Below are 14,579 nucleotides of genomic sequence, written 5' to 3'. Positions count from 1 at the left end.
CCTTCTTCTTAAAGCCTCAGGACCTTTATGACAAATAGATCAAATAACCCTTTATTATATCTGTCATCACAAGCCAATCTAATCTGTATTACAGTGTATTCAATGAGCTGAGGAACTGCTTCTCCAGCAGTTCTACAAACATCTCTATTTCATGTAAACATGCAACCGTGATCTGACAGAACAGAAACGTCAATATTCAATCGCACTCGAGAGTGAAATGACAAAAAAAAAGTCATGTTTACCTCATTAAACTCATCAGTCTGATGCTGAAAAGTGCAAGTGGGAGCACATAAATGAACACACAAATAATCAAATTGATTGCTACGGCTAAGCCCCAATTTTAATCTGCCTAAAAAGTGTTTGTGTGTGTCATTATAAGCTGTTTTGTATTGTGTCTGCTTGACTTTTTACCTGAGTTCGGTACTGAGCAGCCCACTGCAGGAACTGCACCACTTCATCAGTGCCTGACTGTATGGCCTGAGAAGAACACATAACAGGTCACACGAAAACATCCACACAAACAATGTCAGATCAGATGCAGCATGTCACATATTATGTTCTCTATATGCACAATAAAATGAAGAATGAGACATTATGTCTATTTTGTGTATAGATTTATTTTTATAAAATGTTTTGTTTTTTTTTCTCAGTGGGCAGAAGTATGACCCAGAAATCAAACCAGCGATCCTCGGATCATATCAGCAGCGCTTTATTCAGCTGAACCACCCGGAGCCCTGGTGTATACAAGCTAACCCTTGGGCTTCTGCTAAGTTTAGAGGAAGTTTACATATAAATACATACCATCTCTATAGGCAACTGCCCACTGTAACTTGACATGGTCACATCAGCACCAGCTAGATGCCAAAGCTCCAGGCCCTCCAAATCTCCACATGCTGCCAACCTACAACACACACACACAATAAAACAGAAATACAGATGACTCAATATCTATTTATTTATCTATGTACCTTATTGTATTCATATAAAGCCAAGCCTCATTAAAATACACATGTAAATACACACCATACATATTTTAAACAATTAAAAAATTGATCACTCAAACTTTGAGTGGTCTGAGACACATTTTAAAATGTGTTTGCATTCTTATATGGATTGATCTTATCCAGATACAATCCTGATACTCAAGATGAATGAAGCAACTCAGGTGTAAACAGGACCTGGAAGAGTGTGACTGCATACAGAGAATTGGCCATTAACACTGAACAATATTACTATAATAATTTGGATTGATTTATAATTATTATTATTATTATTTTTTTTTTTTTTTGTGAGTGTGTATTTTTGCTGTGCTTGTATTTTTATTTTTATTCATTATCCCATTCAATTTTGCTCTATTGTGAGTTTGTATGACTAGGGTGGACAAAAATGTTTGGGGGGGGGGGGAAGGGAAAAAAAATGTTGAGCATAGAAAGTGTTGTTTTTCACTGTCAGGTAATTTTAACCGCTTTTGATTTTGCTCTAAAATAACAAAAAGAAAAAAAAAAACACTGACCAATATGGTTGTTGTCACAGAAAAAACATTTACTTTCAAAAAAGCTACTTTACTTTTAATGAAGCTTAATGAAAAAGATTTTGGAGCCATTTGTAAATTTGGATACAATAAAAAAAGAACAACTGCCACATTCTGCCAAAAAGTTAGAAATTATGAAGTGATCATAAACGTGAATATAAACATCTGTGATTGATAAAGATAAAATATTATACTCTGTACATGGTTTAATTGTGTACAGTGTATCACACACCATTTGTTTTAGCACATGAGGAAGGAAATAAAAGTTGTGTAGCGCTTGTGTTTGCTTCAAAAGCTAAATACCATGCATAGATATGTTGTCTGAATGTAATGCAGTTGGGGAACATTGTAAAACCTCGTGAAGGCCCTGATTGACTGGTCAGACCTGCGTGAATGGTGCACAAGACAAGAATTTGTTTGTCCATGCGTCTGTCACCTGCATAACTCGGTTCCAGCATCCTCCATTTCGTCCCAAGAGAGATGAGCACCAGTTTTCCTTAGAAGTTTCACAATATCTTTGTATCTACAAGAAAGAATGAAACAGAACAAATAATGAAAAACAGGTATCATGTTGGCCAAAGGCTTCACTAAACAGCAGCACAGTAGTTATAACCTATTAGGCCCTTTTGGTCTTTTAACCACAGATCTTCTTATAACAAATCTTCCTTTTATAAGGCTTACCACTTATAAGGCCACTCATATGCAGTTGCACACTTGGCTCGTATGCAAGCCAAGTATGCAGTTACAAATATATTGATATAATTTGGTTATCATTTCAGTAAATTACATGTATAAAATTTACAACTCATGATAATCAGGGATATTTTACTTATTTTTTTGTGTATGCATCAAACAATCAGTGAAATTGCCCTGATTACCATGTGTTGTAATTCTGCATACTTCAATCAATGAGATGTAACCTGAAAGCCATTCATTCATGTAGAATGGTTTACAGTAGAGAAACATGGCAGATGGCAGGAACAGGATGTCTACAATGTAAATAAATCATTTATTTAAGAATGTAATACAACGCTAAATGTATTTATTTAATAGTAAATAAAGAAATACTCTAGAGACTTTGCTGTACAATTACTTGCCAAAAATTCACAAAACCCTAAAACCTAGTCTTAGAAGGCAATAAAAACCTCAGATGCTCTCATTTAACACCAGCACAGGGAACACAGTTTATATAAACTCTTACTAGGAATTTTCACACTGCTAGGGTGGCTATTCAACTGAATATGTATTAAGACATATGGGGATGTATAATGACATTCATTCATTAGCTGTCTGACCAGAGAAGGATGGGTCCCCCCTTATTATAGCCTCGATAGTACATATAGTACAAGATACACGTGAGCCTTGGTTCCTCCCAAGGTTTCTTTTTTCCTCCTTCAGCTCTAAGGGACTTTTCCTTGCCTCTGTGATTCAGTGGGGACTCTATATTGTATGTTCAATGATTCTCTGTCACACTACCACATTACATATGTAAACTACTCAAATTAATTCAGAAAACTTCTCTATAACAAAGAATTTTACACCAAATCTCAATGAAAGACGTTTGATTCATGCTGACTTGGTGAATACACACAAAAACATACAAATATAAATTGGAATTCCCCTTTAAAGGTAGTATTAAGTAATATTATTGCTAACTACAGTAAAATTAAGTCTATTTAAAAAAAAAGACCCTGAAACTGAGAACTTAACTGCAGAAAAGGCTACGCTTAATTAAGCCTATGTGCTTAGCAACTGCTGGCACAGGTTTACAACACAAGGGTAAGTGTAATGGTTCAGACAGGCTGGGACAAGTCGGGGCATCGTCATTTAATCTCCCAAAACAAATACGAGCCACACAGAAACACTCAGAGTCCCTACAGCTCATTATATAACTCCTAGTTCCTAGAAGATTTTTGAAACAATGTAAATGGTATAACTGAAAGGGTGTCATGATCACTCAAAACACAGTATAATAAATTATACAATAAATGTGTTTTATGTATATAGAAATACATAGGTTTACAGTGTAATGTTTAAGAGGGTAAAGCCTAGGTCTCTCATGCCAGGTTTCTGTGACTTCTTAGCTATTAGATATTCAGTTGTGTGACATAATGACAGGTGTGGTTCTTTTGTAATGTATTTCGGGTACGTTTGGTCGCATTTTGGCCCTACCCTCACATGCATGTTTCACTGTAAGTCACTGACAAAACTAGTGGCTGTTGAATATCCAGTTGGACCTACCTTAGGTAGTCATAGTATCTGTCAGCCACTAACAGAGTAGCAGGTACGGCTGGTTTAGATAACACACCCTTTTTTATCTGTCTTGTTTTCGCTTCCTTATAGGAACATGACACTTTCTTTTTCTCCATTAATTTGAGGTCATATTGCCCAGCTCTCCAGTGAATATCGCATGTTATCATACTGTATCATTTGTGCTACATAAAAAAACATTTTACAAGATCTACACAGAGCTAGCCACCAACGTTTAAGTGTTTTTGCAAATTGTTCATGCTGTCATGGTTCTACAAAGAACAAAATGCATCGCAATGCTCACTGCCATCTTACACTCCATCAACAGTCTATTTTCACGCATTGGGCCTGCTGTTAACCTGTCTATCACTGGTGGAGCAGCATTAGCATTAGCCGCTACACGCCAAGCACTAGCTCTTTCGTCTTTTTGTTTCTTTCTTATATCGGAGTGTAGACTGCATGTTTACAGTAATAATGTTTACAATAAGCTTCATTGGATGCTAGCTAATACCGCCATTTAGCACCGGAACATTCAGGGTTCTTCAGGTGTAACGCTGTCTAGCAAGCATTTACTAGCGCCAACCGCGGCTAGCGCTTAGCCGCTAATGCTAATGCTGCTGCAGCCCAGCCATAATGAATATCTGGAAACCTAAGCTTACTGTAAATAAACAAAACTGCATTACTCACACAAATAAACAGTTTTCAGGACAGAAATCTGTGTAGATTAACATTCAGTGCTCGTTTTACTTTAAAAATTTTTTGTTTGTTTGTTTTATTGCTATTTTGTTTACCTAGCTTAGCTTTACTTAACTTAACTATCCCCCCACACCACCAACCAGCGGCAAGACCTACTGAATTAGAAGGAAAACATATCGACGCCCCTGTTCCTTACAAGTGTCGCATAATGCGCCTTATAGTCCAGTGCGCCTTATGTATGAAAATAGAAGAAAAAAAAGTTCATTGATAGTGCGCCTTATAATCCAGATTCCGAAACAAATCAAGGACACACATTACTTTAACAAAGAACATTGAAACTGCAGCACAGAGAAGTGAGCCTCTCCCCCAGGACTGGAAATGTGTAGAAAGTCTCTGAACACCAGTGAAATATAACAGCTGGAGTCAAAATTAGCACCAGTGAATCTGTGTATCTCATGATTACTCTAATTAAATGATAATTGTTGTCAAGGCCTTTAAACATCAGCTCTAATTCCTTCTCACACACAAACAAGCGCACACACAGACACAATCATTAACACTCATTCCCGTGGTACACAACTGTAATTTAGTCATAACCCCTCCCCTTCATCTCCACTAATGAGATTGACATCTCATCCTGCTCTGTTTGTATGTTATTTCTCCACAGAGAGAAAGTCTGGGAGTGAAGAGGCTGCTAATGGTCTACGGGGGACTGGAGAAAATAAAGAAGAAAGCCATTCTGTCCCAGTTTCCTCAGCCTAACTATCATTTGGTGTGTTTGACAGACCGTGCCACGGCCATTAGGATAGTGTGCTCCATATGCACACAGTGGAATTAGGCCAAATTTACATCTACCGTTTATTTTTGGAGTTTAAGTTGTAGCATGAGAGGCTCAAACTAAGGTTGTGGATCAGGCAGAACCGAGGGATAAATTAAGATTAGCAGAAGAGCAGCGACCCTCCGGAGATGTTTAAAAGAAACTGCAGCAGTATTCTCACTGCCAAGCTTTTACTGACTGTAATCAGTATGAATTAATACTTTTATATGGAACATTTCTGAGCCAATTTTAGTCAGATACAAGGGTTTTTCACCCTAAATGTTAAGTGAGTACTCTACCAATTATATGATAATAAAGTTTTAAATTCTCTAACTCCCCACACTTATTTTTATTTCAATGTTTTCCCATTTTCTCCCCAGTTTACATGGCAAATTACCTAACCCACTCATTAGGACTTAGTCTTACTTGCTTACAATTACTTCCTATTTACTCTCTATATCTCTCTCTATACTTCTGATACCCTTATGATTGGGTAAATAGAATCGTAAATATTTCTGCTCTTAAAAAGATGTTTTTTTTTTGCTGGCCAGAGTATCCAGTGCAATTTTTATGTATTTGGATATACAAATGAACCAAATGAAAGGAACATAAATTAGATTGTTGTTTCCCCCCTAAAAGATAAACTAAACTACACATATTCTTGGATTCAAGCTATGTTAGCCCCCGAAAAGCTGTGTAGTATTAAACTTTATATTAATCTTTGTACGTTGTGCATGCTCCATTACTGTTCAGGCATTGTTTACTATATTTTTAGGTGAATGCATTTCTTACAATAGTGATCCTATTGGATACCCATCAGTGCCAAAAGCAACTACGACACTAAGCATAATCTTTTCAGTAAGCATGCTAATGTACTCCATTCCAATATTACACTGGCACAGAGAGGTAATATCCAAATGTGAATCCATATTTTCAATATGAATAACTGGATGGAATACAAGTTAATTTAATTAAAAAATACACTCAGACATTCCCTGCATAAATCCTGAGCTCTTTTTAAAAGGTTTAGCTGAACTAAATGTGCTGTGTGATAAAAGACCTGCAGAACAAGATGCCCACGCACTTTTACCCACCCACTAACACCTACGCTTTCTGTTAGGCACGTATGCAACAGCACATGCCATCACACACACACACACACACACACACACACACACACGCTCATGTGCGCGCACACACACACACACACACACACACACAAACACACTTATCTGCACACATATATATTCATACAGACAAGCATACATTTAACTTATGCACAGGTAAAAGTATACACTGAAAGCATTAGCATTTTCAGCTTCCATTAGCGCATACACACACACACACACACACACACAGTCTTACCTAAAACGAATAGCATTTCGTAGGGGTGTGTCCCCATAGCGATCTTTGGCGTAGACGGTGGCTCCTTGTCCCAGTAAATATTGCACTAATTTCAGATGTCCCTCGCAGGCTGCAATATGCAGAGGAGTACGGCCATCATAATCTGCCATACTTAAATTAGAACCCTGCAGAAAAAAAACAGTCAATCAGGACAAAACTCTGTCTACCTAGGGGAAGAGTGGTAAAAAAAAAAAAAAACATAATACATACAAATTAATGTGGGACATTGTGTGAAAGATATATTACTATCTTTTTATTTAAAACCTAAATAAGGTAGATATTCTAGTTGTTCTTTGCATTGTGTCAAAATGTCATGATGAACAGACCAATAGAAATGCTACCAATTCCAAAAGGTTTTCATACAACAGCAACGACATATTAAAAGCATGGCATTGCCCATGACATGAATTTGTTACAATATTAGTTACAGGTTTGTATTAAAAATATTTCAGAAATGTATTATCTTTAACCCCTGTTAGCACCACTTTAACGCTGTTAGAACAAGTACTAATACCACTGCGTCAGCATCACTTCTGCAACATTAAAATCATTGTGCCGGCCTCACTCAGCACTGCTGCTGTAAGCCTTGTACAGTGTTGCTACTAAAGTGTTAGCATCACAATTGTGCTATGGGCTATCAGACTCGTACAGCATTTCTACACTAACAGTAGTCACAATCTAAATAGTAGAAAAAAAATAGTAAATATATCTTAGAGCTCTGTGCTCTATGCTTTACAAAGTCTAATTCCTGTACAATTACAGCATTAGCTCTCTGAAAATATCTTCTCATATCCAAACAAAACAAGTAAGGGAAATATAAAAAAAAAATAATAGATATTGAATTGAATTTAATCGGAAATCAAATAGAGCTGAGATTTTGTACATTAGAATAAAACTAATCTGGGAAATCTGTGGTGATACCCAGCCCTAGTTACAAGCTAATATGTCCCAGGACTGAAGAAAGAGACACCATATAAAGTCTGGAGTAACTTGCAGAAAGCAACAGGTATAACTAAAAGACAAACATAATTTAAACCCCCCAGTAAAATTCAAAGCATGCCGCTTAACCTTGCTTGCTCTTTTCCAGCAAAAACACTTGGCTACTGCTAAAGTACAGTTCTACGGAGTGAAAGGTTATCAGTGGTGGGCCTTTACAAACATAGGCTAGATGCCATCTCATCAGTCCACTAGAAGACTTATCTGAGCCTGACCTTTCTCTCTAATTCCACAAGACTAAAACATGTTTGGCTTCCTCTGTTTTGTTTAACTAGGGATAGAATGATAGATATGTTTTCATTCAGAGATAACACTGCTGGTTCTCTTGACGTAACCTTGCACAAGCACAATATTCAGCTTCAAAGTCGGCATTAGCCAGCAATAGGTAATAGTTTAAAATGCAATATTACATAAATGTTACTTCAAATGTTGTACAGAACTGTTGATATTGGCTTTATAAACCTAAATCAAATATACAGCTCTAAAAAAAATAAGAGGCCAGTTAAAAATAATGAGTTTCTTCAATTTTACCAAATTGAAAACCTCTAAATTATAATCAAGATGAAGATGGATGATCGCAAGCCATCAAACCAAACTGAACTGCTTACATTTTTGCACCAGGAGTGGAATAAAGTTATCCAAAAGCAGTGTGTAAGACTGGTGGAGGAGAACATGCCAAGATGCATGAAAACTGGGATTAAAATCCAGGGTTAATCCACCAAATATTGATTTCTGAACTCAATCTAAACTTCATGAATATGAACTTGTTTTCTTTGCATTATTTAAGGTCTAAAAGCTCTGAATCATTTTTGTTATTTCAGCCATTTCACATTTTCTGCAAATAAATGCTCTCAATGACAATATTCTTATTTGGAATTTGGGAAAAACTTTGTCTGTAGCTTATAGAATAAAACAATAATCTATAAATTGCAAAATCGAAGAAACTGATTCAGAAACTGAAGTGGTCTCAATTTTTTTTCCAGAGCTGTATTTCTAATGCGTTTAAAATCTTACACAGTCGTTTACTGGAGAGAGAATACACTGTCACTGTCTGACCCAAGAGGTATTTTAACTTTACTTGTGGGGTGTGTATGTGTGTGTCATTGAAGAGGTGAACTAAAACAGGTCTGAGAACTTGTCTGAGAACAGGTCTCGGGACTTTAGAAGAGATAAAGAGTGCTTAGAGGAAACGGAGACGGGGCAGATCCATTCCGAGCTAAGGGCATACTAAACGGAAGACTGTCTGAGAGGCTAAGCTTTATCAGATCAGTGTTTGATAAAGGAAGTTTTAAAAGAACAGAGGAGCGGCATTCTAATTCATGTTGGGAGAATCTGACTGCAGGATTGTGTTGGTACATTTATACATAAGGGCACAGAACCTAGAGAACAGCTTACCATTTCCCTGATTGCTTCCAAGGCCTCAATATCACCAATCTTAGCAGCAGCACAGGCAAGCGTGGGGCACAGGGCATCACGGATAGCTTCTAGTTCCTGAAGACACAGACATTTACAACAATCACAACCTCAACAGTGCTTTGTGATGCGAGTGTAAAGCTAGACTCCGTTGTAGCCTGTAGCTATGGAGAAGCTAACAGTCAAACTAGTTTTTCAGAGTGTGTTCAGGGGTCTCACCTCTTTGCAGCTGATACTGAGGGATTTAGCGATGACCTGAATGAAGCGACTGTCACTGAGAGTCAGCTTGGCCCCCTCCAGGTCAGCAATCATCTCACCACGCAGGTTGCGGCTCAACATCTAAAGGCCCAAAACAACTCGTGATGCAATCTGATGTAATCTGATAACACAATATTAGTACAAAGTGGAGCCAATCCATGAGGATCCTCTCCCAGTCCATAGTGCAGTTATTGCAACACAATACCTGAGCCAGGTAACGACAGGGAGGAGAAAACTCTCTTTAACTGGAATAGCAATTTTTGGAAGTTGCAGAAAAGTAGGCTAAAATTGCACATAGCATAGAGTGTACTCTAGTCTAGTATAGGAATTAATAATAATAATATAGAAAAATCACTTATATAGCTCTCTCTTTTTTTAGTAAATTAATGCACAACTTTCTTATCTGCACACTTGACAAACTTAAACTCATGTGATTCAGACTACCTTTCTCTTCTCCTGGGTGGTGAGCTCTTTCTTAGCCAGCACATAAGAGAGTTTAGATAAAGCAGCTTCTGGGGTCATATCACACCCAGCTACCAATCCAGCATCACTCAGAGCCTGAAAAGAGAACAGAAAGCCCCATTACAAACACATTACACAACTAGGAGAATAAAGGGCCAGTGTTTCAGTGGTCAAAATAGCTGCCTTCCCAGCACAAGTAAAGTGCAAACTACTAGGTCTACTGTGAGCAACACAGCATAGAAAATTCACTCCCATGCCATTGAAAATTTACAACCAGTTAAAAATATAACAATCATTGACATATTCAGCTTTTGCATTAAAATTATGAAATTTATTGAACCCAAAATTCCTCCCTAATTTGTATTTAGTGCACTAGGTCAGAAAATAACAGCTTTGATACTCAAATAAGGTATTGCATCTAATGTAAAGCCACGTTAAAGCCACTGTATAACGCCATGTTTCACATTAAGTTCACTATTTGGATGCCATAGTACTACTGTTGTGCATAGGGTGAAGAGAGTCACTTGAGTGATACGGCCATAGTTTACACTATAAAACCTATGAATTCTAAAACCTGGTATAAAATGGTCAAACAGAACAAAAAATAAATTAATACAAAATACACTAGATATTAAGGCTGCACAAAACTGGAAAAAAATATATTTCTCTTTTTTTCATTCCTTAATTTCTCACAACTGAACAACTAACATTTTTTTCTATGTTTGTTAAGAAGAAAATAGCCATAAAACTACACATTGAACTATGGTAATATAGTGTTAATTATCATAATTTGTTAAAAATTATGGTCGCTTATGTCACCATCTTGTCAGTGTTTCTCATAGCCCTCTGTTTTGATCGAACCTCTAAGAAAACTCTGTTTATAGTGTCATGTAACCCTAAAACTTCTCTCTACCCCCCCAGTCTAACAAGAATCAGGACACCCCTACCTCTAGGCGTGCACATGCAAAACAAAGGGGTAGGGCTAAGTGATAGGGACAAGGGGTAAAATGTGATTTTTTTAAATTCCAGATAGTAAATATGTAATGGAAAATGAGAACAGTATGAATTTTCCTTTTGCATTAAGCAGCAAAAACTTATTATCACTTTATTCAATATGCCACACGACATTGCACTTCCTGCAATGTGACTGTTGCACATGCATACATTGCAATGATGACGCTAAATAAATATGTTGTGCAGCAATTCTTTATATCTTTTTTTGAATGTGAAAAAACAAAACCTTATCATATGGTGGTTTTATGTATCTATGCACACACACAAACACACACCTTGCCAGTGGCGTAAGATGTAGTGACAGAGCCTCTAAGACACTGGGTGCAGTTGACCATGATGACTCCTCTTTCTGTGGCTTTGCGGAACTCCTCCAGCAGGTCTGCACGGTTATCAGGAGCGTTACCGCTGCCGTACGTCTCCAGCACAATCCCCTCCATGGGCGGCTGCAGGAAGGCTCTAACCTGGTCAAACAAGAGATTTCAACCACTTAATTATTACCACACTGATACTCATGCTTTTGATACCATCAAATCAAACAAAAAAGAAAGAAAGAAGTTCAGTGATTTTCTGTTCCTTGTACTGATCCAAACACACTGGTGATAACAGCAGAGTTTATTACCAATAAAACACAGAGCGCGTTGCAGAATGCTGTGAGTTCAGTTTTAATTCTGTACTCTGCAGTAAAGGGTCCCACTGGGAAGTAGAGCCTATCACATCATATTGCTTTACTTTAGGGCCTGTTTGGCCCAATAGTCCCAGAGAGAGAGGAATTAACGATGCCGGAGATTAAATTAAAATCTCGCCAACCCCCCACTGCACTGCAGCACATCTGGAGCCTCTCCCAAACACCTGAACACTCAGAGACAGGAAATATATATATATATATATATATATATATATATACATGGGAGCTGCAGATGAGGGTGAAGATGTACAAAGATATATAATATTTGTTAATATAATATAATTTTTATTTCAATAAAAAGGACAATGCTGAAATATTTTGTCTTATTTACATTTGTGTTAAGCTTGTGTAACTTAAAAAAACACTGCAACAAACTAATAGCTAAAAAACAATAAAAAAAAACTTAATGAGAACCAAGTCCAGATTCATGATGTGTTTTTAAACTACAGAACTGTGCTTGCAATTTAAACAAGTTTTTTATACTGTCTCTTTCCTATTGCTAAATCTGAGTTTTTCTTATTTATGCAACACTGACTTTTTTTTTTTAATCCTAAAAGGAGCATTTTTAGTTTCCATATAAGACAAAACCACATCACACTTCTCTGTAGATAGGTCGTAAAAAAGCCGATAAAAAATCTATTGAGGCATAAAAGGGGAAAAGAGGCAGATTGAGGTAGTAAATATTTGCTCCCTCCCCCCTCTGCTGTTGATGGGAGCTGATGGAAATAAGAGTGTAAGTGCCAACTCCTCACTCCTTTGTGAAGAATTAGACATGCTCCACAACTCTGTCTCATTACTTAGCTACCAGCACTAGTCACAGGCAAGTGAACCTGTCATACTGTGAACCACTTAGACAACAGAATATTACATTCTACGATAAAAATACAGAAGATAGTATACAGAAGACAGTGATGTCAAAACATCACATCACAGTCTTGACTGCACCTTTATGTAATATGTTAAAATGCAGCATAATAGGACACAAAAAAAATAAAACACAAAAATCTATTTGTTTCAAAATCATCTTACTGTCTCCGCTGTGATTCCAGGGAACAGTCGCAGGAGACCCACGTTGCGATTCATCTGTGTGTTGATCCTGAACTTCACTGTTGTGTTAGCTCTCCACACCGTGTCCCAGTTTACTGCAAAGAGGGAGGAAAAAGACAAGTAGAAGATAAAACAACCCAAAAATCAAGGGTTCAAAACTCTGTTTGTCTAGTTCAGAGCAAAGGTCATGTACAGATGTGCCATAACATTTTTTACAGCATTAAAAAATCCATATAATGATACAGGCTTTAATGTTGGTTTTTATATATTTGTTTATGTTTGCAGTTTATATGCATTCGATAAATATCCTGCAGATTATTTGTTTGGTAGATTTATGTTGCATTGCATTATTTTTTATGTTACATTATTATTTTCATATGATTAGTATTTCATTCAAAAGTCAGTGTTGGTATTTGGTTTACAATATAGACAGAAGCTTACAGATTTAATAAATGTTTGAAACTATTAGGCGTATACTAAATAAGTTGTATATCATTGAAATTAATACAATATTTCTGTTGTATTGTCACGCCTGGCCCTGTTTCCTGTCTGTCCTTGTGCCTGTGTTGTCCCACGTGACCCGTGCCCCTGTGTTCTGCCAGTGTTTTTCCACTCACCTGTGTCCATTTGTAGCTCCGCCCCTCATTAGTCAGTCCCCAGGTGTTACCTGTTCTCCTTCCCGCCTTGTGTGTATATTTAAGCGTCTCTGTCATTAGTGTTTCTGTCGGTTCTTGTGCGTGTATACGTCTGTCACGGCTGTGTTAAATCCCGTCTGTCTGTTAGTCTCCTGTTTCTGTTTGATTTATGTTTTGTTTTCTGTTCTTTAATAAATGATACTTGCGTTAGCGTCCGCTCTCCTCGTCCAGTCCTTCACACAGCGTTACAGAAGAACCGACCAAAAATATGGACGCTGCAAGTAATCCTTTTTTTGGATCTAGGCTGGCTATCCGACCCACTCCCTTCTCTCGCGGCGTTCAGGAGGAGTATGCGGCTGAAAACTCCTCCACTTCCCGGCGCCGGAGGAGAAGAGGTGGGCGGCGGCGCTCTCAGCGCTCCCTTTCTCCGGTGGAAGATTTCCGGAGCGGAGAAAATTTTGGGGGGGCGATACGGGTTGGTGCGGTTAGCCTCGGTACTCTTTACAGAGGAGGCCAGGCTACCCGGGAGCCGTGGGACTTTCTTGGCTGTGCTCCCAGCAGCTCCGAGGACGAGGAGCCTTTCCCCGCACCAACCCGCCTTCCGCTGCCTGATCCCGCACCTGTTTACTGGCCGCCTCCTGTTTCCACGCCGCGCTCTGTGAGGCCCGTGGATGGGACGCCACGCTCCGTGACTCCCGTGGCTCATCCGCGCTCCTTGACTCTCCCGGCTGAGACGGCGTACTCCGTGAAGCCAGCGGATGGGACGCTACGCTGTGTGATTCCCGTGGCTCATCCGCGCTCCGAGAAGCCGCTCTCTGAAGCTCCGGCTAAGCTAGCTAGCCTGCTAGCTCCACCGCGCTCTCAAGCTCCACCTACTTCCAGCTCTCCAGCCCGGACGGATTCCAGCTCTGCGAATCCTGATCCAGAAGCAAGCTCCGGTCCGGTCTTTACAGCCTCGCCTACTGCTCCAGTCCTGTTAGCGGCCGCCGCGCCTGCTCAAGCTGCACCCGCCGCGCCTGCTCAAGCTGCACCCGCCGCGCCTGCTCAAGCTGCACCCGCCGCGCCTGCTCAAGCTGCACCCGCCGCGCCTGCTCAAGCTGCACCCGCCGCGCCTGCTCAAGCTGCACCCGCCGCGCCTGCCCAAGCTGCACCCGCCGCGCCTGCCCAAGCTGCACCCGCCGCGCCTGCTCAAGCTGCACCCGCCGCGCCTGCTCAAGCTGCACCCGCCGCGCCTGCTCAAGCTGCACCCGCCGCGCCTGCTCAAGCTGCACCCGCCGCGCCTGCTCAGGCTCCTCAAGTCTCCGTGTCTGCTCCAGCTGTTCAAGCCTCCGTGTCTGCTCCAGCACCAGCAGTGCCTGCCACCAATGTGGT

The 14,579-nt window shown here is 39.4% G+C and overlaps 1 protein-coding gene across 5 annotated transcripts in view; it reads right to left on the bottom strand.

Moving 5' to 3' along the window:
- aspg (asparaginase homolog (S. cerevisiae)) overlaps positions 1–14,579 on the bottom strand; it is a 35,374-nt gene that overhangs the window by 3,448 nt on the left and 17,347 nt on the right. For 3 of the 5 annotated variants that reach the window (XM_022672941.2, XM_022672942.2, XM_007253791.4), the window contains 9 exons: positions 12,556–12,668; positions 11,117–11,302; positions 9,810–9,923; positions 9,327–9,446; positions 9,090–9,185; positions 6,660–6,823; positions 1,968–2,054; positions 802–901; positions 412–477 (listed from right to left, as the gene is read on the bottom strand). In XM_022672941.2, the coding sequence (XP_022528662.2) occupies positions 412–477; positions 802–901; positions 1,968–2,054; positions 6,660–6,823; positions 9,090–9,185; positions 9,327–9,446; positions 9,810–9,923; positions 11,117–11,302; positions 12,556–12,668 (1,046 nt within the window). Of the gene's footprint in view, positions 1–242; positions 267–411; positions 478–801; positions 902–1,967; positions 2,055–6,659; positions 6,824–9,089; positions 9,186–9,326; positions 9,447–9,809; positions 9,924–11,116; positions 11,303–12,555; positions 12,669–14,579 lie in introns of all 5 variants that reach the window. The other 2 variants (XM_022672940.2, XM_007253789.4) reach the window with 1 other exon arrangement.

Source organism: Astyanax mexicanus, chromosome 14, assembly GCF_023375975.1.
Source record: "Astyanax mexicanus isolate ESR-SI-001 chromosome 14, AstMex3_surface, whole genome shotgun sequence".
In the NCBI taxonomy this organism is placed as follows: Eukaryota; Metazoa; Chordata; class Actinopteri; order Characiformes; family Acestrorhamphidae; genus Astyanax; species Astyanax mexicanus.
The sequence above is the reverse complement of the archived record's forward strand: the minus strand, read 5'-3'. Positions and strand labels throughout refer to the sequence as shown.